General features: G+C 37.0%; 4 protein-coding genes across 4 annotated transcripts; 2 read left to right on the plus strand and 2 right to left on the minus strand.

The window, feature by feature from the left end:
• Positions 1–7845: 7845 nt before the first annotated feature.
• On the plus strand, positions 7846–8908 carry LOC147521021 (zinc-finger homeodomain protein 11-like). Its single transcript, XM_086558478.1, has 2 exons — positions 7846–8421; positions 8515–8908. The coding sequence occupies exons 1-2, from the start codon at positions 7908–7910 to the stop codon at positions 8559–8561; spliced, it is 561 nt and encodes a 186-aa protein (XP_086414604.1). The 5' UTR covers positions 7846–7907; the 3' UTR covers positions 8562–8908.
• A 5963-nt stretch (positions 8909–14871) lies between these two features.
• Positions 14872–16423, plus strand: LOC147521022 (xyloglucan endotransglucosylase protein 7-like). The gene is made up of 3 exons (XM_086562557.1): positions 14872–15292; positions 15631–15824; positions 15919–16423. The coding sequence occupies exons 1-3, from the start codon at positions 14900–14902 to the stop codon at positions 16298–16300; spliced, it is 969 nt and encodes a 322-aa protein (XP_086418683.1). The 5' UTR covers positions 14872–14899; the 3' UTR covers positions 16301–16423.
• A 23-nt stretch (positions 16424–16446) lies between these two features.
• LOC147521023 (pentatricopeptide repeat-containing protein At5g08305-like) lies at positions 16447–18311 on the minus strand. The gene is given in 2 exon segments (XM_086561737.1): positions 16447–17450; positions 17453–18311. Coding segments are annotated over 2 exon segments (1641 nt in total). The 5' UTR covers positions 18177–18311; the 3' UTR covers positions 16447–16533.
• A 1607-nt stretch (positions 18312–19918) lies between these two features.
• On the minus strand, positions 19919–22037 carry LOC147521024 (cytochrome P450 78A5-like). The gene is made up of 2 exons (XM_086558486.1): positions 20995–22037; positions 19919–20697 (listed from the first exon to the last, which is right to left on the minus strand). Exons 1-2 carry the CDS (start codon positions 21955–21957, stop codon positions 20089–20091), a joined length of 1572 nt encoding a protein of 523 aa, XP_086414612.1. The 5' UTR covers positions 21958–22037; the 3' UTR covers positions 19919–20088.
• Positions 22038–25290: the final 3253 nt, after the last annotated feature.

The following is a 25290-nucleotide window of genomic DNA, read 5'->3' on the forward strand; positions in this document are numbered from 1 at the left end:
CAGGCACAACTAGATCTTGAAAGAAAGCCTTAGATTCTACAAATCGTACATCACGAGAGACAACCAGTTTTCTTTTCACCGGATTATAACATATGTAGCCTTTATGTGTAGTAGAATAACCAAAAAATATACATCGAGTAACCCGAGCATCGAATTTATCTCGATGAATAGTTTGCTAATGCACATAACAAACACACCCGAAAACCTGCAGATGAGAGAGATCCAGCGGCCTATATTTGAGTACTTCCAATAGTGACTTAAAACCAATAACCCGACTGGGAAGATGATTAATCAGATATGCAGTAGTTAAGATGCCATGAGACCAGTATTGCTTATAGGAACATTCATACCCAACATAAGAGCACGAGTGGTCTCCAAAAAATGTCTGCTTTTTCTTTCAGCCACACCATTCTGCTGTGTGCCAACACATCTAGTTTGATGAATTATCCCCTGGCTACGAAGGTACTCAGGTAACAGGCCTTTGGAAAACTCAGTGCCATTGTCAGATCTAAACATCTTGATTTTAGCACCAAACTGATTAGTAACAATATTATGAAAATCTTTGAAATAGTCACAACCTCAGTCTTCAATTTCAACAAATATAGCCATGTAGCACGAGATTTATCATCAATAAACAACACAAAATACTTATAGCCACCATATGAATTAACAGGAGCATGTCCCCATAAATCAGAGTGGATTAACTCAAACAAATTATTTGACATAGTATGTGAGTTTGGAAAAGGTAAACGAGTTTGTTTAGAAAATTGGCAAACATCACAAACATCATCAAAGTTTATTGAAACAAACGGAAACAAATTTGACAGGACACGACTAGATGAATGCCCAAGTCTTTTATGCAAAATGCGGCTCTCAACTAAGCCACTAGCTTGACACGCCGTCTTTTGAGAATTCAACAAATAGAGTCCATTGGAATAAATTCTTTCACCAATCGTCCTATTCAACTTTCGATCCTAAAAGACGACAGAGTTAGGAGAAAAAATGACATCACAATTTAAGGAATTTGTAATTTTTCCAACAGATAGAAGTTGAACTGGGAAGGCAGGAATCACAAGGGTGTCGCTATTGGGACTTTGATTAAAAAAATCCACTTGACCACTATCTAGAATGGGGATAGTGGATCCATTTGCCATGGAGATATTATGTTTTTCGGTCTTGGACACAAAGGTATGGAAAGAGGAAGGGCAATTAGCCATATGATCAGTAGCCCCCGAATCAATTATCCATGAATTACTATTTTCTGGCATAGTGAAATAGGCATGTAAATTACCTGACACATGAGTTAACGCATACTGACCTTTGCTAGATGGTATGAACTTAGTGAGTTGTTGGAGAATTTGACTCAATTGATGACTAATATTTGAGTTGGAAATTGATGTCTTGGCCACTGCAGCATGATCTTTCTTGGACAGTTCCCTTTTAAGGTGCGGATGTAATTCCCAACAACAGTCTTTGGTGTGCCAGTTTTTTCCATAATGATCACAATGAGACGGTTCTCTTTTTCCCTTAAGATGAACCACACCCTTACCTTTTTCGAATTCTTATGACTTCTTTCGAAAATCGTTTTCTACAAGTAGTACAGTAGATTCAGGGATTGAAGATGTCACACCCCAAATTTCGACAGAATTCGGAAAAACAATATTTGTTCCCGACTCTTCGATCTTCAAGGTGTGACGCACTCTCAACTCCCAAAAACCCATAAACAGTTTAAACATGCGGATAATTTAAAAACTAATAAAAATTTCAAATTAACAAAAGTCCTCTTCATTACAAAAATTTACAAATGAAAATACAAAAAAAAACATTGTCTAGACTGAAAATCTATATCACCTCATGGGAAAACAAAACACATCCTGAGATGCAACGCTAACGCAAACCACAAGCAGCAACCAATCTTCTTCAACACTAAACCTGTCAAGACTTATCAACTATGTTCATTTAATGAACACACTCGATAAGCAAACATGCAAATCGGGTCAACATTATAAAAATGCTGGTGTAAGTAACTCTAAAATACAACATATACTTATACCAAATATATACACAATCCATAAGGCCGTTAGTTCCTCCACCGAGGCGCCTTAACTTCTAACAACTAATACAACATCCTTAAGTACAATAACTAAGGCAGGTAGTTCCTCCACTGAGGTGCCTTAACTTCCCACTAACCACACAACAAATTATACGCATACTAAATAAGGCATGTAGTTCCTCCATCGAGGCGCCTTAGGTTCGAACTAAACAAATAACCAACCAAGCATATTCTATACTTACCTCATTTCATGCTCAATTACAGAGTGGGTCGTCTCTGCCCAAGTAATTAGTTTGACCCACACTTCTGCAAAGCCATATACAATCATATATTTAAAGATATATAGTTAACCAACATATTACCATAATTATATTATTTACGGCTTTCTTTGTGTATCCCTAAAATCACGTCGTATCTATGTCTTACCTAGTTTCCCTGGCTACCACAATCCCTTTCCAACGCCGAACATGTACATCCACATGCCTCCCCTCACATAATGAACCACTCCGTGCATAACTACCCTGAGCGGGATGCCGCACACCAGGTAACCCTCACACGAAAGCCATTATGCAAGTACTGCAACTATTCGGCATAAAATATCGCGCGTCTCGTTCTAATATTGCGAACGGAATAATCAAGCCACCATTCGGCTATGATTGCCCAACACATGGGTCAATCAACATCTTATATATACACCCTACACAAGGGCCAATCATATCATATACGCCCACATAGGGCAAATCACATGAGTTGTGGTAGCTAGGTTCTAGGATTTTCATTACGTAATTTATTCAAGTGTTATACATCTATGACTCATAACAATTCCACTATATCACATGCAGGTCAAATACCTGATTGCACTAAGCCACAATATTTAGAAATATCTCAACATATCTCATAACCATTTTCATTCTGTCACGTGCCAATATATTATCCCACTACGCCACAATCCCGTGGGAAATATCCACAAATACTCTACTAACATCTCACAGATAAAATAATGGAGTGTTTATACATTTATTTCTCCAAAACTATTGAATTTAATATATATATATATATCCCAACATATTATATAATGTCACAATATCAACGTCAAATCTAAATTAGATAATGACAACCAAATTTATACAAGCTTTCACAGCATTTTAGCATTTGATTTATCCATACAATTTACAACATAAAACGTAGCACAATTAAACAGTCCACAATCAAAGCCCAATATATATATATATATATTTTTACACACTACTCACGTCAAATCTTAATTAGATAATGACAAATAACGTTATATAATTTTCGACAAAATTTTATTACTATATTTGTCCATATTCTTAAATATGAGAAAAACTGGAAAAAGTCAACATTCCACAGTCAACGGTCAAAGGTCAGCGGTCAAAGTCAAAGTCAACACGTCATGGTCAAAGTCAACACATCATGGTCGAAGTCAAACTGTCATTGTCAAAGTCAAACTGTCGTTTCCATGTTCGACTAATTTAGGATCATAGCCATAGTTCATGGCTAAGGTCAATGTGCATGGCTCATGGGCTCATGACTAAGGTAATGGTTCGGACCCAACTGGCCAAGCTCAAACCTTAAAACCCGGCCCCAAAAGTTTAAACATTTAAAGACCCAATTAGATATATTTTCAGTTATATGACCAGCCCAAAAACCAAAATTAGAAACTGACTCAAAACACCAATGGGTTCACAACTTAAACTAAACTGGTCCGAAACAAAGGATTAATCTGGCCCAATAACTAACTAGTGTTTAGGCCCAAAAACTTCAACTGAACTAGCCCGAAACACAAATGGGTTCGGCCTAAAAATTTAACTGAAACCGGCCCAAAAACTTTAAACTGAACTGGCCCAAAACAACTTAAAATGAAATGGGCCCAACACACTTAAAATGAAGAGTGTTTCTACAGCAACTCACACTTTTGAACCGAATTTGTGAACACACTGACGTGGCAAGCAGAGAGACCTTGATTTTCAGTACTTCTTTGACCAATACACACGCACCCCCTGCCTGATGAGTGTCACGTCAGTGTGTTCACAAATTCGGTTCAAAACATTCGGTTGCTATAGAATTTTGGTAAAATGAAATGGCCCCAAACACTTAAACTAGCTAAGGCCCAACCACTTAACCTAACTAAGCCCAAGGCCCAAGAGAAACCGACCCAGGCCCAAGCCCAGCCGGTCATCTTCTTCCTCAAGCTTCTCCTCCATCACCAGCCACCAAATCGCGCCAGCCACCAACTCTCCTCTCCATCAAGTCGATTCGACTCCCCATCCAAACCCAACCAACTTTAATAAACGCCAAATCCTCAAATCATTCAATCCAAACTTTACCCAAAACTAGATCTAGAATATTACTGCCGCCATTAACGCTCCTCTCCGAGCTTCACACAGCCCCACTCGACCGCCCTCACGCACTCAAATCTCAACAACCAAACTCCATTCAAAAACACAATCAAAACCAACCAACCAACAACAAAGTTTTAAATGAAGATCAAGGGTTCGGTCGCCATTGATGAACGCCCAAACTTCAACAGCACCTCCATTGACGCTGTTCAAAGCAATCAACAACCCCGACATCACCCAAACATCAACCCAACAACCCCTTCAAGCCGACGAATTTAGAATCATAAGGACAAGATTTCAAACCGCATCAGTACAGGCGATGCCATTACTACCAGATACAAAACTTCGACATCTTTGACCGCCCCACTGCCAACCTCCAATACTCTAACACCCACCAATACAAACAACATAACTAAAATGGCCGCACGATTCATGGGACTCGCGCCTCCATTAACAAAGCTCCCGAGTTTGGAACCGTTCCCACAGTATTACAGTTCAACAGTTCAATACAATCGACTTTACTACTAAAAAAAACAGAACACTTATGGACGAGAAAGAACAGGAAAAATCACAGGAAACATTGTACTCTCGCAAAACTATTATACTCCCGTAAAACTATTATCTCAGTATAAACTGTATATGCGATAGGCGAGAAAAAGAAAAAACTAAAATACTCACAATAACAGTTTATATGGACAGTAAATTCATAAATTCTAAACAGACGAAAATCATAGTTCTAGTAGTGGTGAGAGTGAACTCTACTCACCTGTATTAAAAGCTCGACGAATTCCTCCTAGTCCGAATCATCGCGCTCCAACGCTCTAGCAAACGAGCTCTAGCTCTGCCTCCAATTTTATTATTTTTTTTTATTCTCTAAAAACCCTATTCTCTAGAACAATGTGATTATATACTTGGGTTTGAAACCCAAGCCCAACACAGACTCGAGCCCAAAAACCATGCCCACATATCTCAAATCCAATCCAACAGATTTTATATAAATAATTAAATTAATTAATTAATAAATAATTACGTATTTTAAATACGGGTGTTACAGAAGACTTCAACTCGGAGTTCATGGTTTTCTTCCATGTTTTCTCTCTTTGAATAGTTGCACAAACAACAACAAGTTAATGAAGACTACTTTCCATTAGAATATTGTTTTCCAGATTTTCATACTCTGGTTTAAGACTATGAAATAATGCGAAGATTTTATCCTCTTCAGCCCGTTTCAAAAGAGTCTTAGCATATGGTGGTGTGTGGACGATATATGTTTAACTCATTCCATAATTTCTTCAGATTTCCAAGGTGCTCTGTAAAAGTCTTCTCACATTGTTGCAAAGCACCGATTGCAAGTTGAAGTTCAAAAACACGAACAGAATTGTTCTGGTTTTCATATAAATCTTCAATTGAATCCCACATTTCCTTTGTAGAATTAAAGAAAGTAAAAATTCCAGCAATAGTTGACTCCATCGAATTGAGTAAGCAAGATCGAACAAGCTGATCATTGGAAACCCAATTCTCATATTCGGCATCATCAATGGCATGACACTCCTTTGCACCGTTAATGAACCCTAGTTTCCACCCAGAGATAACGAAACAGCCCTAGACCAAGGGATATAGTTTGTTCTATTCAAAAGAATTGATGACAGTTTTCAACCGGGATTAGATTCAGTCTCTGTTGTTACAACAGACTTTGGATTTGGATTTGGATCTATTATGGTTTTTGGTTTAAGTAAGTTTAAGTTGATTGAGAGAAGAGATTAAGCACTCCAGTCTGATACCATGTAGAAAACAACAACTAATTAAATAGACAAACACAAGATTTATAGTGGTTCAGTGTCATTGCGGCAATCTACGTCCACTAGAGAAGAAAGAGATTTATTGCTTAATGATTAGGGTTCTGTTACAGAGATTTATATAGGCACACACAGGTACACAATCGTCTGTAGTAGTTTCTAAAGATGTAGAGTCTGCACTTACAAAAACAAATTTATCGAACTTGTTGTGAACCCACTAATAAGCGCACGCCCATTCATCATGTACAACTGATAGGCACACACCTGTCTCTTTCTTCTCCCACATGAACTAACCTTAAATTTCGTAATTATGAAGATAAATGCGACTGTCTATATATACCATCGAAACGACATGGCCTGTTAAGGAGTTGCGCACACCTAAAAATAGCACTGTGAGTAGCTACATGCCTAATATATATATAGTGATTAGTGAATCTTAAAATGAGTAGGAAACTATGAGTGTGAGGCGCTACAATCATTCATCAGGCAATCTTTCTGTCACCTGAACCAAGTATGTGCCTATGGGATGAACAAGGGCGTGACTTGTAAGCGAAATCCTAAAGTCACCTACTAAATTTAGAATGTTTTAGCACTTGCAATAGCCAGACCTGTTCCACTTTTTTCCCTACATATTCTCACTCGTTCCTCAATCTCAAGCATGCGGGATGTCTGCTATAGCTTATAGTTTCTTAAGCACATTGAGCTTTTGGTGTGGTTGGTCTATCGAAATAATAATATATGGAACCTATTGCAATATCCACATCAAATTGGTCGTTTTAGATTTTTAGTAATTTCGTCTAAGGTGGGAGCTTGAAAACAGAGATACAAAGGGGCACAGAGGTAGCTTGGGAATTGAATAAATATTAAGTACAGTACTATTAAGTTTCAAGATAGAGTACTCTAAGCCAACTAATTAAGAGAGTACTAGGGGAACAAAAACATCTAAATATCTAATAAGATTCATGAAAAGCCCTGTCTTAGATTTTCATTAAAGGAAAAATACAAACACTACTTCCATAGTTGCATCATTTGCAGTTTCCCTATGCATGACATTTTCCCAGTTTCCAAAGCAAATTATTGGATTAGCCCACAAGGTTCACGGGCTATCTGAAGTTGTAGAAGCTACGCCGTGTCATTAGTACTCCACTACTATGATAATTTTTTACAGAAAAACAGACTGCCCATTTCTCCTCATGATCCCAAACAATTTCATTATATTCCATTTGGTGAACAATATAATCTAGTTCATGAATCAATTAGATAAGTTCATGAACCAACACCTAACTTTGATTCTCCAGTACCGAGAAAGAATAAGACTCGACCAGATCTTATGCCATGTGAATTATACCTCTAAGATTTTCTTCTAATAATCACAACTTAAAAAAAATTCAGCCTCTAGATTTAAATTTTTAACATTTTACTCATTTCGTGCATACATCGAAGTTGTGCACAAATTTATTTTCAACAAAAATTTGGGCGAACATCTTTGCAAAGTCCCAACGGCTCGCGTACAAAGACTACATACCAAACCAATAATGTCGTACAATGGATGGGCCAGCAATTCAGGAAAGTCCCAACAATATGTCACGTGATCCCACTTCAACAGTATACATATTGCTTTCATCCAAAGAAATGAACTAAAGAAGAGAGGAGAAGAGATAAGGACTACATTCTATCTCTGACTTCTATTAGCCATTAATGGACAGAGATGATTCAAACGAGTTATACAAAGAATGTCTAAGGAATCATGCAGCCAGTCTTGGAAGCTTTGCCACAGATGGTTGTGGTGAGTTTACGCTAGATTATACTGTGCCCGATATGCTAAAATGTGCAGCGTGTGGCTGTCACCGGAATTTCCACCGCAAAGTTATTGTCACAATGAGTACTGGTGCATGTAGAAGAGATGGTATGGGGAGCAGTTTTTTTGGAAGGGATACGGATGTAGTGGAACTACTAGAATACGGTGCAGGTCATTCAAATGAATCCGAGCGGAGTGGGAAGAAGCGGGTTAGGACAAAGTTTAGTGAGGAACAAAAAGAAAAAATGCTTGCATTTGCTGAAAAGTTGGGATGGAGGATAAAGAGGAAAGATGGAGAGGAAGATGAGATTGAAAGGTTTTGTAGAAGTGTAGGAGTGAGTAGACAGGTTTTCAAGGTATGGATGCACAATCATAAGAACTCTTCTTCATCACCTTCTTTTCATCACATTACTGGTAATGTGTCTTCTCTAACTCAATAACTTAAAATTATTATACATGTACTTACTTTTACTAGTATTCTTCGGGGATTTTTGTAACCAATCACAGCTCGGCTGGTTTTGGATCGAGTGCACAGACACTCCCAAGAGGTATAAAGTTCAAATATCTTGGGGAATAATCTTTCGTTAGGGAATTGTTGGTTTGACCAGACAGGCATGAGTGCGTGATTGCCTAGCCTCCGAGGCTCCAAACTATGGACTGGTTAGTAGATGTTGCATTGTGATTAGACCCTGGGCTGCAGAATCCTTGATCCAGTTATGCGCAAAATCTTATGTACAGTTGAACTTTTGTCATTTGAGTTTTTTAATGTATTAAACGGGCATCAGAGAAAAAACATATTCAACTGAATCTGGTGAGATGATTTCCTAAATCCGGCCTAACGATGTAAATCATTGTGAGAAAATCACATCGGCATAAATCAGGCAAGTGCAACTTTAATTTCTAGGCACTGTCATTGTGCCAAATAAACTACTTATTACCACAGACATATATATATATAGGGGTAGGTTCCGTTTACAACACTTTTTTACAACGTTTATACAATTTTGAAAATATGAATTAAGCCAAATAAACTATCATTTCTACAAAATTCAACTCATTTGAAAACTCCTAACCATGAGAAAATTGCCTTAACCTAGACATATATTTTGTATATATATTTTTTTGTGGATATATCCATATATATTATAAAAAACATATATATATAAAACGGCATAAATCAGGCCAGATAAAAGTGTTGTAAACGGAACCTACCCCATATATAGACACACGTTATATGATCGAATCCTTAGCACTTCCTGTAATTTATTTATGAAGAATACAACGAAAATGTCATAACTGATAGATCAAATTCCAAACTTCCAATACCATGTTTTAAAGTTGGGTATGTACTTGAGAAGTTGTAATTTCATACTGAGGTATTGACCAAAAGCCAGAATTCGATCCGAAGAAATTCAGCAGTAGTTTCAATTCTCAGCATATCATCAGCATCAATTGCCAATTGTTTTAATTCAGCTGCAGTTTTCTCCACATCATTATCAATCATCAAAGGTTCAAGTGCACGGAGCTGAGGGTAGAATGTATATCCAATGTACAGATAAGAAGCCAGAACGGACGATTTTTTTAGCACAGTACGGTAAGCTGGTCCGGTAATCAAATTCCGAACAGCACAAGGAAACACAGAAAGCACTAGTATACAGAACAGCTAAATAAAAATGAACGGTGTAGTTTAATGTACTAAACACTCCAAGTTGGTAAAAATTTTGGGTGATGATACGAGATGTCTGGGCTCAAACCCCACCAGCATAAAAAAGTTACTATTTCAGAAAAGACCAACTAGTGCACACAAGAACCAACCGTGTTATAAAAGGTACCTCACTGAAGAAATTTAATTCTAAAATAAGCGAATCTGAATATGGCAATGACATCAATCAGCTGATGAGCCGCACAGTTCTCTCTTTGCGCTTGATGACCAAACAATGAAAAGTGTATGAAAGAAAAGAAAGAGTATACCCTGGAAGATTGGTTTTGATTAATGCTAACAAGTAGTTTGGGCAACCATTCTCATTGTATATATTGTACAGTATCATCGAGACAGTTCCAGACGGCCTCCGGCGTTCAGTGCTGAAAAATCAATGGCATGTCGCACAGAATGAATTTTTTAGTGTATCTCAGGCTCTCAGCAAGAGATCATTAGAGACTGATTATCGAAAAAAAAAATGATTAGAGTATTTGCAATGCAAGTGAATATAATCCCTCCTAGGGGTGGGCAATGGGCCGGGTCGGGCTAGCCCGGCCCTAAACATTTAAAGCCCTTTAAATATTCGGGCCGGTCACAAGTCTAAATCTCAAGCCTCGACCACGACCTCCCTCTTTTAAAGGCTTTTTTAGGTCGGGCTTTTAGGGCCTAGCCTATATATTTTTTTTTTTTACTACATCGGTTTTAAAACTCATTTATATTACAAAAATGTATAATAATCTACAAACTCAAAGTTCAACCAATCTAAGTAATAATCCCAGATAAGTCCAAAATTTAAAATGCACATCCACAATCTAATGAATCAAGACATCGAGAGTTCGAATTTGTTCTTCCTCAGACTCAAACCTCACTAAAATTACATTTAACATTTAAATACATAGACAAATAATTATATTATCATTTTAAAGGAAGAAGTAATATATATAAAGAAGAAACATAATAGTTTTGGTTAAGGGTCATGGAAGTTGTTAAACTATTTGTAATATCATAAATTATTTCTATAATAGATTCAAACAAATATAATATTACCTTTCTTCTAATTTAAAAGTGATTCAAGCTTTGTATATAGAAATGAAAATATTGGCTTTTGAACAAGTGATGGAGAAAGGTTTGAGATTACAAATGTCATTTTTCTGACAAATGGTGTTTTTTTGGTTTCTATGTTACAAATGTCCGCTCAGATTTTGCTTTTAATGGTGTGGAAGGAAACCTTTAGTTTTAGACTTGGCTTGGATGTGAATAAATATATAATTTATAAGAAATAAGTGAGAAAAGAAATTGAGAATAATAAGTTATGGACTTTGACTTGATGATCAAAAAGGAATAAAGTCTTATTTTTATTAGGCTAGTGCTCATTGTTTTTTTCACGGTGCTAAGTTGACAAGTTTTTGTTATATAAAACAAGTTATTGGAAGACCCTTGGGTGTAAGTGATAAATTACAAAGGACAATGTTATTTTAATTGAAAATATTTAACAAAGAGTTGGACAATTATGGTATGTGTATTTATAGTAAAAGTATGAAACAGGGCCGGTTAGGGCTTGGTTAGGGTCGGGCCTATGTTTTAGAATCTTAGCCCTAGCCACCTCCCTAGAAGGCATTAGGGGTAGGGCGGCCCGCTAAACTCTGTGAGGGCTTTAGTTGTGAGGGCTTTATAGGGCTTAGGGTCTGGTCGGTCAGGGCCGGGTTAGGGTCGTTAGGGCCAAATTCCCACCCCTAATCCCTCCCTTATCACCACCACCTCAGTACTTATTCACCCTCTTTTCACCAAAAAGAAAAAAAACAAAACTGTAAAAAGGTGAATAAAATATCTCGGACGAATATTAGATTCCGTCTGGAGATTTTTTATTGAGATGAAATGTAACATCCAGTCCGGTATTTTGTATGAAGTTAAAAAAACCCAAAAAAAAAATTGAAAAAACACGCAAGACGGAATGAAACATTCCGTCTGAAAAAAATCGAAAAAAACACACGAGACGGAATCCAACATCTCGTCCGAAATTAACAAGTCAGCCACTATTTCGGTGGAAGGTTTCACCTTGATGGGAAAAATAATCACTAGTTTTTCACCTCTGCATTGCACACCTTTTTTTCAACAAAACTGGTGACTATAATCACAAATCCTCTTTATCCAACTGCATTGCAAATGCTCTTAGAGACTAGCACTCACAAAGTCACAAGTCCGTGCAGGCCCATGAACTGTCTTATATAACTGAAAAATCCAAGCCAGAAAAACACACACGCACAAATTTAATTCCAATTACCAATTCTTCTAGTTATCAATTCCAAAAAGGCAGTCAGGTAACTCTTACTGTAGAGTTCGTGTATATTCCTGGAATTTCAGCTCAAGTTATATACTAACGTTATTTAATTGAAGATACTAAAATTGCCGGGAAATTTTGCGACAACTTTACTTTGGTACTGGTATATTCTTATCAGAAAAAAAAAAATCCACCCTGGCTGAGTCATATTGTCGTGACTCATGGTTAAATCTATGAGAGAGTAGTGACTCTCAAGCATAGTTCATGATTCTGAACGAAACTTTAGAATTCTGCCCGGAATTTTAGTTTTTTAAAACAACGGAATTCCGAATATAGAGTCGAAATATCTGAAATTCCAAAATCATCCGAAATTCCAAATGTAATAGGGGTTGAAATTTAATAAATTTTGAATTTTGGATTTGTCGGAATTCCGAAATTCCGAACTATGCTCTCAAGGACAAATTGGACGAGAGAAAGTCACTCTCAACACCATCTTTTTTTTTAAATCACTCATAAAACCGGGTAGATGAAAAGTCAAGTATACCATTAACACAAAATAATAAACAGGCCAGCCCAATAGAAATGACCCGGTGTATATAGTATGAACAATCATTATTTATACATATTTAGAGTATAATTCGTATAAACAATTTTTGTTCATATATATTTGGGGTATGAACAATCATTGTTTATACCGCAACATGAGCTATGAACAATCATTGTTTATATCAATCATTGTTTATACCTCAATATTGTTCATACCTGAAAATTGATATGAACAGCGATTTGTCCTTACGAGTTATTTTCACTTGAAAATTGGTTTTCCAGCTCCCTTCTATATAAAGCAGCAAAGGGTATGTGATTTCTTGTATATAAAACACAGAAAGGTAAAAATGGTATTTAAGGGGGGGAAAAAAAAACAAAACAAACATACAACTTATTTTGTCTTTGAAGGTTACTTTAATTAAAGGGTTGGTGAGATTAGGACCCACCTTATTATGAATTGCACCCACTTTATAACTAAACCCACTCTTTAAAACAACATGCACCCACTTAGGGGTGGGAATTTGGCCCTAACGACCCTAACCCGACCCTGACCGACCCGATCTTATGCCCTATAAAGCCCTCACAACTAAAGCCCTCACATAGTTTAGGGCAGGGCCGACCCGACCCTAAGGCCTTTTAGGGCAGGGCTAGGGCTAAGGTTTTGAAACATAAGCCCGACCCTAATTCAGCCCTAACCAAGCCCTAGTTATAGTTTCACATTTTCACTATAAATACACATACCATAATTGTCCAACTCTTTGTTAAATATTTTAAATTAAAATAACATTGTCCTTTGTAATTTATCACTTACACTCAAAAGTACGTTCAATAACTTGTCTTACATAACAAAAACTTGTTAACCTATCTGGCAGCCATGAAGAACAATAAGCACTAGCCTAATAAAAAAATAAGACTTTATTATTTTGATCATCAAATCAAAGTCTAGAACTTATTATTCTCAATTTATTTTTCCACTTACTTCTTATAAATTATATTTTTATTCTCATCCAAGCCAAGTCTAGAACTAAAGGTTTCCGTCCACACCATTAAAGCGAAATACAGAGCAGAAATTTGTAACACAGAAACCAAAAAAACAACCTTTGTTTGAAAAATGACATTTGTAAAACGAAGAAAATATATAGGCTCGGCCCTAAAGCCTTTAAAGAGGGCTTAGGATAGGGTCAGGACTTGAGATTTAGACTTGTAACCCGGCCCGACCCGATCCTATGCTGACTTTAAGACCGGGCCGACTCGGCCTTAATATCTAAAGGGCTTTTAAATGTTTAGGGCCGGGCTAGCACGACCCGGCCCATTGCCCACCCCTACACCCACCTACTCAATAAACTCACCAAAGACTTCACTTTTCTCTTTCTCTCTCTGTGACGCCTAATAGTAAAATTGGGAGTTAATTACATTATAAAACAAAAATTCTTTGATTCATTGATATTAATTTAATTCACTTTTAAGAATTATTTCCAATTGATTTCATACAAAATTGTCAGCTTAGGCATGTAAATTTGATGTGTAGTTAGAGAAAAACAAATGAGCATTGAGCATTAATATCGGAAAGAAAAAAATTATTAACATATGGTATCAATAAATTGATTATCGTCATTAACTTATTACACAATCGCTGCTGACAATGTATTTTGATTTGTGTATGAGAGAAACTTATAACTTTTTATTCATCACTTAAATACAATTTGATATTTCGAATTCTCAAACTTGAGAATCTCATACCTGTATTAAGTAAGCTCCTCTAACTATGAGAATAACATAAACTCAAATGAAATTACAAAGAGGATATGCAAAGATAAAAAGAAGTTTAGCACGAAACCCTTCCTTTTTATTATATATAACATGTAAAAAAGAAAGAACATTTTTTTGCTTGAAGTGGATGAGTGTACTCAACAACGAAGAGGACTCTTATGTCCAACAAAATAAATAATCTTTAAGTGGGTGTAGTTCTTAATATGGTGAGTGCCAATATCACCACCCTAACATTGGTCCGTGGGTTATTAAAAGGTGGAATTTGGTATTGTAAGTGACTTCAAAAAACGGTGTCCTCTAAGAGATGGAAATGGAATAATAGACACATAGGCACTTGGTTAGTCAAAATATGCCATTTAGGCAACGCCTAGTGTGTGAAAAGCAATACCGTTCCACTCGGCAATTCCCCCATGCGGGATATTTTCTTTGCAAATTTCCAATGCTAGGGTGCTAGACTGAAATAATGGTTTAGTACAAAACCAAAATTTGCCTAATGTCCTAATCCTACTGCCACCTCACACATCTTATATCTCCACTAACCAATTCCCAAAAACCATCCGTCCCCTACTTTCTTCTCTCTTCGTGAACTTTACCTATAAATGGCAGTATCTACACTCACTTCACCAACTCCCTATGCACAAAGTAAAGCTCTGCACCCATACTTGTATTCAGCACTACTACAACTTCAGTACCTCACGCTCGTTCATTTTCTCTTCCAACTTACACAAAATATGTTCAAGGTGGTTTGTTTCATGCTCATTTTGTTGCTGTCCTTGTTTCTAGCTTCTAGTGTCGATTTTAACTCTGACATCGAAGTAATTTATGGTGGAAACCGTGCAAAAATATTCGATGATGGCACTCTCCTACAGCTCTCCCTTGATGAAGGAAATGGTTCGGGGTTTCAATACAAGCATGAGATTTTATATGGCAGGATAGACGTGAAAATAAAACTTGTCCCTGGAGATTCTGCTGGAACAGTCACTACTTTCTATGTACGTAATGTTTTAAGTAACGTCCTACTTTGAGTTTCTATAAACTTGTATCATATGTTGGAGTTTGGAGTTTATTTATGGAGTGATTATTGCTCAATTAGATGCCTGATTCCTGGTATAAATAAAGGATGGAACTACATGTGCCATGTATTTTGTTTTAATTTTCGGTAGATTTCGGATGATATGTGCTAGTCTATAATTAAGTCCTTACGCTATGCATGTTGGATGTCCGAGTAGACCTTCGATTCTATTCCATCTATAGTTTTTTACATATAATTTTCCATGGGTTGTAAAGATAGTTATGACGTTAAATTTCTCTAACAAAATTGTAACTGCAGTTATCATCCCAAGGGGACACAAGGGATGAAGTGGACATGGAATTTCTTGGAAATGTTAGTGGTGAGCCTTACATACTTCACACCAACATATACACCAGAGGGAAGGGTAGCAGAGAGCAACGGTTCTATCTTTGGTTCGACCCTAGACATGACTTTCACTCCTACTCCTTTGTTTGGAGTCCTGCCAATATTTTGTTAAGTGTTCGATCACATCTGAGTTGCTTCTTAGCATTCCTCAAAAGGCATCGGGATTTAACCACTGATATGATTTTCTGTATATGATACCAGATTCCTCGTTGATGAGATACCAATCAGGGTCTACCAAAATGCTGAACGGCAAGGTGTGCCATACTTAAGAGTTGAACCTATGCGAATATACTCAACCATTTGGGAGGCTAGTAGCTGGGCCACAAGAGGTGGGTTAGTCAAGGTTGATTGGATCCATGCACCATTCACAGCTTCCTACCGTGGATTTGAAGTCAATGCATGCGTGTGGGTGAGCGGTCGCGCAAGGTGCCCTTTCCATGAGCGTTCTGCGACTCAGATACTTGGTGCGGATGAAAGGAAGAAACTCAAGTGGGTCCAAAATAACTACATGATTTACAACTACTGTACAGATACCAAGCGCTTTCCTCAAGGGCTACCACCTGAGTGTACTCTTCCATCCTAAACTTCATACGACAGTGTCTAATATATATAGCCCATGCTATCTTGTGCTATCTGATCTGTTGATAATTAAATGTCAGGAAGCCATTTATAATTCCAAGTTAATGAGAAGGTTCTTAGGAAGTGGTAATTACATTAGCAGACATGTCCTTTCGTTGTTAACCTTCCTTCAAATTTTTAAACAAAAAGATAACTTCAGTTGAACCACAAACACATACAAGAAAATGAAATGCAGACTCAGCCATTATCCTCAAGAATTAATGAGATGTGATCTTGAATATGGTTATCAGAATCCAATTTCATTTCGACAGACAAATCTTTTAACAGCAAATAAATTTGTGTTGATTGAGGGTGTGTTTTATCACCAGCAATGAACTTATGGACCACCTCATGCACCTCGACAGAACTACACCCTGGGGATTTCTTAACTCCTCTCTTCTCCATGGTTTTTCTCAATGTCTTGGTATCTTCCCATCGCCTGGCTATGGAGTAGACATTTGCCAAACCGATGTATCTACCATCATTCTCAGGTTCTAGTTCAACGAGTTTTCTTCCCACGATTTCTCCAATATCCAGTCTTCCATGGCTCACGCATCCGCTAAGCAAAGCACCTAACATGGAAGCAGTTGGTTCTACTGGCATCTTATTTAAGAACTCGAACGCCTCATCCAAATAGCCAGCACGGGAAAGGACATCCACCATGCAAGCGCTATGCTCAAGCATAGGTGTCATTCCGTGTCGGCTGAGAGAGTTGAAGAAGTACCAAGCTTCCTGTACTAGTCCCCCATGAGCGCAAGCGCTCAACAAGCTCAGGTATGTAATCTCATCCGGAATTACTTTCAGCTTCTGCATCTCTCTAAACAATTCGAGCGACTCCTTGACCAATCCATGTGTGGCAAGTCCACCAATCATGGCATTCCAAATGAACACATCACATTGCTCCAGTCGTTCCAGTCGTACCCCACGGAACACACGTAAAGCCTCGTCAATTGCTCCACACTTTGCGTACATATCCACTAAAGAAGTTCGTAAAACCAATGTCAAGGGCAGTCGATTATCCTGCACATACTTCTGCATAATCCTCCCCTGCTCAAGTGCACCAAGGTGAGCACAAGCACACAACACACTCACCATTGTCACTTCATTCGCCTTGAGCCCCAAACACGCATCCTTTCAAAAATTTCCAATGCCTCCAAATGATCTCCACTCTTAACATACCCATCAATTAAAGAACTCCATGACACAACATCCCGCTCTGGCATCAACTCAAATAATCCACGTGCGGAAACAATGTCACCACACTTTGCATAACCATCAATCATCGAATTCCACGAAACTAAATTCTTACACGGCATTTCATCAAACAAAAATTTCCCCGAAACTATATCTCCACATGAAGCATACATGTGTATCAAAGAATTCCTAACAAATAAATCAAATTCAAACCCCGACTTAGAAATGTAACAATGTAATGAAAACCCAAGTCGAAGACACGATAAATGAGCACAAGCCTTTGCAAGAAAAGGGAAAGTCATATGGTCCGCTACAAATCCAATTCGCGACATTTTATTGAATAACAAAATTGAGCGACTTGGGCTCTTGCTTTTTGAAAAACCTCTGATCATTAAGTTCCAATTGAATATGTTTGGATTGGAGAGATTGGTGAAAAATCGATACGAGTAATCGATGTCGCCCGCATTGGACATAGCCGAGAAATAAAGGACTTTGGAGGTGAATGGGTGTTCTTCGGAGAGGCCGAAAGTGATTAGTTGAGCGTGGATTTGCTTCAGTTGTATCATTGATTTGCATTTGTCAAGAATGGGTATTAAGGTTTGAGCTAATTGATTGGGATTTCTATTTGGGATTGCCACTTTCAACATTTACAGTTGATGGTAAGAGAAAACACTACTACATTCTTCGTCTCGATTTGCTTTCGTCAAGTCTCTATTCATTTCAAAATTCCCGGGACATATTTTATCTTGAAAAGTAAACAAACTCAAAATAGTTAGGTTATTTATAAGTTTCATATTAGACTAATTTTTTTTTTAGATATAATCTACTAACTATTCTAAATATTGTCATAAATAATCAAAAAAATTAAAAAATTCTAAATTTGTGATGTAGTTAATAATTTACAAAATTTAACTAATTATAGACAGTTTATTTTCACCATTTTTTATACTCTATTTGGCAAGTTTAGAAATTTTTGATTTTTTTTATTACACCAGTTGAACTGGCTCAGAATGGAAAAGGAAAATTTCAAACAAGGCGAAACTGGCCCTATGTATTCTTCTTCTCTTCCAACAAATTTTCTTCCCCCATATTGGTAATAAAAAATAAATAGTGGTAGCGTAGTACTTCCATTAAAAAATAATAATTGACATGTTGATGTGGTGGGGGAGAATTACCATTCTACACCACTTTAACTGGCATAACTTGGGAATGCCAAATGAGGAACCGCTGGCAAGCTGGCATAGAAAGTCATTGGACTCAGCCTTAATCGTATTTTAAACAGGGTTTCAATGGTTTAAATAAAAGTAACCAATACTACAATCATAAATTCATAATTATTCTTCAATTTGTGGATTGGGCCTAATTTTGTGAAAGCTATAAAACTATAAGAGTAGTTTGGTGAATTCATGTTATGCCCATGTGGCATCGAAAGCATATACGTGAAATCCAAGCCCAGAAATACAGCCCATCTCAATCCCCGAACTAAAAAGAGTGGCCATCATCGTTTAATGGGCCTAGCTAGGAGATACACATACACGACTACACGAGGTTCAATTTGCTTCGAGAGTGAAAGATTAGAGCTGAGTTCACCAAAGAACTGGTAGCACCCAGATGTTACAGGCTTACAAACTCTTTTCTTGAAGATTAGAGCTGAGTTCACCAAATATTGAAAAACGTCACCATCTTCTTTGTGTATCACGAATAAAAATCACCATTTGAAGAGAAAATACCAACTAAATCATCAAAAGTAACTGCAAACATCCAAATGTTTCAATGGAAATGGGCTGCAGTCACTGGCAATAGTTAGTACATCTGGTAATTAGTCGTGACTTGTCCGGTACTCTGGTTACTGGAAATTGATTTTAAAGTGCATGATAAAGAGGGTTAATGAACAAACTATTCCAAAGATTTGAACTACAGCGAGTCCAAAATTTTAGATACATACCACAGGTCCACAATCCTCACTTTTTTTCTCTCTGAAGGAACCTTACAAAAATAAATGTCACAACTTCTTGGCAAGTGTTCCACAATATTATTACATATAATTTCACTCAAAAACTAACCAACTTGTCTTCATTCAAAAAATCACCAAAGGCGACTATAAAGACATGACAATGATAACTGATTATGATGCAATCTCATATTGGTCTGAACTACTTCTGATTCTAAAAATGCCACTACCAATTTTGTAAAAAGGATATTGAAGACCTAGATCAAACATGCATATCATTTCGATGATACTCAAAATAAAAACTTATGCAGAGCGATTAGAGCAAGCTTGTGACGATCACAATATGTCTAAATAACCAGTAAAGGGAAAAGTATAAAAGCAAGAAAAGTGATAACAAAGTGCGAAGGGGATGGATGCGGAATGAGGGTGTGAGAGAGCTTATCTAAATTCAACCCAAACATTTTTTATTGAAAAGACTGAATATCGTAGGCAGAAAACTACTCAGATAGGAAATACAAATAGACGGCGCTCCTCTAATACCAAAATGAGCGTAAAACCATGCCTTAATTCATTCTTCAAAACCAGCCAGCGCCACCAGGCACCAGAAGTTACTCCACGGAAAACCTAGGTATGGCCCTGCAGACCAGAGGCTTCTTCATCTCCAGAGATAATTTAAGGCATTCAGATAAGTCCACACCACTATCAGAAGGAACCCATTTGAAGTTCTGAAGTAACTGGGCCAACCAGAGTTGAACAGTAGCCATACCCAAAGCTTTCCCAGGACAGACCCTCCTTCCAGCTCCAAAAGGAGCCAACCTCAGATCAGAACCCATAATGCTCACATCCTCCTTGATGAATCGCTCAGGTTTGAATTCATTAGGCTCAGACCAAACATTCTCATCATGGGTGATTGCCCACATATTCACCATAGCAGTGGTTCCAGCAGGGATAAAATTCTTTCCAATGTGTACATCATGGATGGCGAGTCGAGCCCAGGACAAGAGCGGGCCAGGAGGGTGTACACGGAGGGTTTCTTTCACTATTGCAAGGAGATAAGGAAGGTTGGGCAAGTCAGAATCTGATACCAATCGGTCGTTACCAACAAGAGAGTCGATTTCTGATTGAGCTTTGGATTGAATATCCGGATGTAGGACCATCCTTGCAAGAATCCATTCCAAGAGGATTGCAACTGTATCAGTACCCCTAAATATCATTTCCTGAAAATCATAACCATATTGGTCTTAATATCAAGAAGCAAGTAAATCAATATGCATTTGATATCAATATCGAAGTAAAATCAATTACAACAGGTGAAAAGCATCTAAACAGGCAACAACATTAAAGTTCCAACAAAACTTAGAGGAAAATAACAATCTAGTGCAGCCTATCGTTTGGTATTAATATAAATTCCAGTACTAATTAGTTTCCAAATAATGGTAAGAAAAAAGTAAGTAACTAATAAAGAAACAAACAAGAAAGAGCTAAAATTAGATGAAGAGAGAAGAACTTGTTACCCAGAGAACCGCAATCATATCAGAATCAGAGAGACTATTTTCCATTTCCAAGTCAAGTAAAACATCAACAAAGTCACCAGCGCTTTCATCACTCAGCTTCCCATTAACCCTCTTCATTCTATGTTCTTCAATAACCTTCCCGACAAAAACATTCACCTTAGAAGCCAACTTCTTACATCTTTTCCTAACCCCTTGAAAATCAAACCACCCGAGCACAGGAAAATGATCACTCCAGTTAAAAATCCCAAGTAACTCATACCCTTCACTCACTAACTCTTCAAGCATAAACGCCTCACCAGAACCCTCATTAAAATCATAAGTCTTCCCAAAAACACTCATCATTACATTGTTCAGAGACCCAAAATGTAAAACTCTCTTCACTTCAACTTCCCTATTCACACTCATTATATGTTTTATGTCCCCGATCATTTTTTGACCAATTTTATTTCTAAAAGAACCAAAACTAGCTATTCTTTTTGGACAAAATAAATGAGTAGCTGAGATTCTTCTCAGGTTTCTCCAATAATCACCAAAAGGAGCAAAACCCATTGCCCTGTGAAACAAAAGTTCGTAAGCAGATTCTTTAACAGGTCTATCAGCAAAAGCAGAACTGTTTAAAATCTCTTTAGCAGTTTCAACACTACTTGAGATAATAAAACGAGTAAAACCAACTGAAAATGCCATTAGTGGTAAAGCTTTAAAAGTTTTAGCAATGTGTGCAAGTACTCTATGGGTTTTAGAACCAGTGAATGTTAAAACTAAACCCAAGAAAGGAAAACCCGATGGACCTGGAATCATAGTTGTTGAAGAAGAAGAAGAAGAAGAAGTTTGGATTTTGGATATAGCCCATGCAAGACCACCTGGTGTTAACCAAAACCCAAAAACAGCTAGCAGAACAAGAAAACACGAGTAGGAAAGGGAAGCGGGTATGGGCAAGAAGAAAGAGAGACTTTCTGGAGTCATTGTTGGTTTCTAGGAGAGAAAGAGAGAGTTGGAAAGTGAGAAAAGAGGAGTGTGCTGGTGAAGCGCAAGAGATGAAGAGAGTGGGGATGGGGAAGGCGGTTAAATAGGGGTTTGAAATATCAACTATGGTAAAGCCATCTAATGGTGAAAAGAAAAATTGGAAATTCAAAAATATGAGCAAAGTATTAATCATATTGTTTCAGAATGAGGAAAATTTTGATTTGGTTTGGTTTAAATGGTATAGAAAAGGATTTGAAGACAATTTAGGCTAATTTATCTTATATATAAAGCGGATACCAGATTTCCCAATTAGTTCTCGTATTCCTGATTTTAACACAGTTTTTAATTGGAAGGGTACCGGAAAGTTAGACAGCCACTTTTTTTTTTGCTCTTCATTGAAAGGGTAAATTGGTCAACATGCTTAGCCTTTAAACCCCTTAAATTACACCCGCGAAAAAACCGACGTACATTCTCTTTTTTCTTTTACAGATAACAAATAACTACAAACTCTCATCTTAGTTCGTTATTTTCAAGCTTTTCTCATCACGACCCAACTCTCCTCTCTTCATCTTTCCAAACTCTCACCCGGCGCTTTTTTTTCCTTTTTTTTTTTTTTTTTTTTTTTTTAAATCTCTCTTATCTGAAATTCGATTCTTTCAATTACTACTCTCTCTCTGAGCATTTCCTTTGACATTTTCATTTTCCATTTTTTCGGATCCGAAGTGTTTCCCATCGTCGGTAGCCGAACCCGGACATCGAAGAAGAATTCACGAAAATGAACAAAGAAAAAGCAGGCGTTCTATTGATCATAGAAATGCGCTACGAGTATTTAATCAACAACACTTATCTTCTACCGTTAATGAAGGTTGGCCATTTCCTTATTCCTTATTCCGTGTTAAAACTTTTTTCTTTCACTCTGTCTAACTTATTTTTTTTTTAACGATTTCTTTCAGATTCCCATCAACAGCCTGTTCCTGCGACCCAACATTTAACATTTAACAGGGTGTGAGAGAGCTATTTGATTGGGATTTCTATTTGGGATTGCCACTTTCAACATTTAAAACACTACTACATTCTTCGTCTCGATTTGCTTTCGTCAAGTCTCTATTCATTTCAAAATATATAATGGATAAAGGGAGGTTCCCGGACATATTTTATCCAATGTTCACGATTCCGAACGAAACGTCGGAATTTCGGTGGATATTTCGGTTTTTTAAAAAAACGAAACGGCATCGAAACGAATTATTCTGGAATGTTTCGCTGGTGGCATTTTCGGTAAATAAGTTATTATTCGACGGCAAATAACGAAAACTATCCGAATACTTCTCAAATTCGACAATACCGAACAGTTCACTCAAAAAAAATTCTCTCTCCCAAAAAACTATTCACCGGAGTAATCGGAGCATGGATGATGTGGAGTTTTTCTAGTTTCCAAATTCTAAATCTAAAAGGTAAGAATCTATTTTTTTCCATTTAAATTTTAAAAAATTTAAATACTTTGAAAAATATACGAGTTCCTGAACATCATATCGATCTTAATTCTTAAGGCACCAATGATGCTTTACTGAGTACTGACAACTTGAGGAGATAACTGAAGGAAAATTGATCTCATGACATTATAAGAGATCTTGCTAATTGGTTAAATAACTAGCGATCTAATGCCTCCTTACCAAATTTCAGTTCATAATAGTCTAGTCGTAAGTGTATGTGGATCACACACACACTATCATCATAGTATGAAGATCAATTTGCCGTTATCATTACGTACTACACTCCTTTGGTTCAGTCCCAAACAGTAACTGTGATGTGAATATGGTTTCTACTCCTACAGACTACTGCAGTCCTACATTTAACCCAAGAGTTCCTCCATCCTATCTAGAAAGTTTACTTGCTCAACTTAGAGGACAGGCTTCCTTCTTACAATTCCACTGTATCAAACCATTGCATTAAAAAATTTCAATGTGCTTGTGGTGTGTGAATGCACATATAAATTTCAATGTGCTTGGGCGTAACATGTGTGGATATTATGGCTTAAAAGTGATTGGTTAAGCTTTACTACTAGCAGAACATTAATAATATTTCTATTAGCACCGTTGAATTAATCCTCCTTAGCCTTTCACTGTGTTGACCATTTCGAAATTCATATATTGAACGGCTACAAGTTAACATTCCTTGAAATTCATATATTGAACGACTTGTGACTCGATTCGATTCGTTTTTGTTTCATTAGTTTATGTTTCTAGATCTAAAACTTGTGAGTCAAACATATTGAGTATGAGAAAAGAAGATAGCGTGAGAAGTTAATACCATTTAAGAAGATAGTGTGAGAAAAGAATAGTGTAATGGAGACAGAGGAACGGAAATGTTTTTTATATGCAAAAACTGGTGCAAGCTAGTCTTCTTACATTGGTTGATTACTTTATTTAATCTGTGTTTCTATCACATTTAAATGAGATTTCGGTATATTTTTCAATGGTTAAGAATATGTTTTCTCTTAACCAATGTGCCAACATGGTTTCTATCACATTTAAATGATGATTCTTGATATGTGGAAGGTTTTATCAATGTATATTTTTTTTCAAATATAATTTCTAGGTTTCTAGTAAGTAGGTTTGCATATTGTTCATAAATGCTTAGTTTTGTGTAACCATTCATGTTTTATGCGTATGCATATATTATTTTATTTTGGATTTTATGAAAATATTGTGGAATGTGTTGTCTGCAGTGGGAACATTGTAGAATATTTATCGAAAATGGTAAGATCTAAGGATATAGGATGGGATCATTATACAAGGGTAGCAGGTTTGAAAAATCACTTTGAGTGCAATTACTGCAAAAAAATCATTAAAGGAGGTGGCATCACTCGTCTTAAACAACATTTGGCGGGTGGATATGAAGATGTGGAAAAATGTGTTAAAGTACCTGGTGAAGTGAGGGTCATAATGAGAGATTTTTTGTTAGGGAAGAAACAAGAGAAATATGATAAAAGAAGGGCTGACAGAGATATAATGGAAACTATGTGCAATCCTACTCTTTGTTGATTCGTAAAGTGGGGATGATGTACAAGTCCGTTATACAAGAACTCAATCAAGAAGAGAACAATCTTCTTATCGTGGTTCCGGCAAGACAACAGTAGCACATGGAAGAAAGTCTACATCCTCGAGTTGATGGCACATTCATTGACTTCTATCCTTCTCATAAGAGAACTTATCCTAGGGATGTTGACTTTGATGCCCTTAGACATCAAGATGCAAGGCAACCGTCAGTGAAACATATTATTAACGGGGATTTGGTGATCGGTTTAAAGACTTGGTATCAAAGTTTGCTCTATGG

Source organism: Coptis chinensis, chromosome 1 (assembly GCF_015680905.1).
Source record: "Coptis chinensis isolate HL-2020 chromosome 1, ASM1568090v1, whole genome shotgun sequence".
NCBI classification, from domain to species: domain Eukaryota; kingdom Viridiplantae; phylum Streptophyta; class Magnoliopsida; order Ranunculales; family Ranunculaceae; genus Coptis; species Coptis chinensis.

What these genes read in the sequence shown, in the direction of transcription:
- LOC147521021 (XM_086558478.1), top strand. Translation starts at nt 7,908, where the DNA reads ATGGACAGAGATGATTCAAACGAGTTATACAAAGAATGTCTAAGGAAT. An exon ending in TTCTTTTCATCACATTACTG is followed by an intron (nt 8,422 to 8,514) that starts GTAATGTGTCTT and finishes AACCAATCACAG; the next exon opens with CTCGGCTGGTTTTGGATCGA.
- LOC147521022 (XM_086562557.1), top strand. Translation starts at nt 14,900, where the DNA reads ATGGCAGTATCTACACTCACTTCACCAACTCCCTATGCACAAAGTAAA. An exon ending in GAACAGTCACTACTTTCTAT is followed by an intron (nt 15,293 to 15,630) that starts GTACGTAATGTT and finishes TTGTAACTGCAG; the next exon opens with TTATCATCCCAAGGGGACAC. An exon ending in TGGAGTCCTGCCAATATTTT is followed by an intron (nt 15,825 to 15,918) that starts GTTAAGTGTTCG and finishes ATATGATACCAG; the next exon opens with ATTCCTCGTTGATGAGATAC.
- LOC147521024 (XM_086558486.1), bottom strand. Translation starts at nt 21,957, where the DNA reads ATGACTCCAGAAAGTCTCTCTTTCTTCTTGCCCATACCCGCTTCCCTT. An exon ending in ATATGATTGCGGTTCTCTGG is followed by an intron (nt 20,698 to 20,994) that starts GTAACAAGTTCT and finishes TATGATTTTCAG; the next exon opens with GAAATGATATTTAGGGGTAC.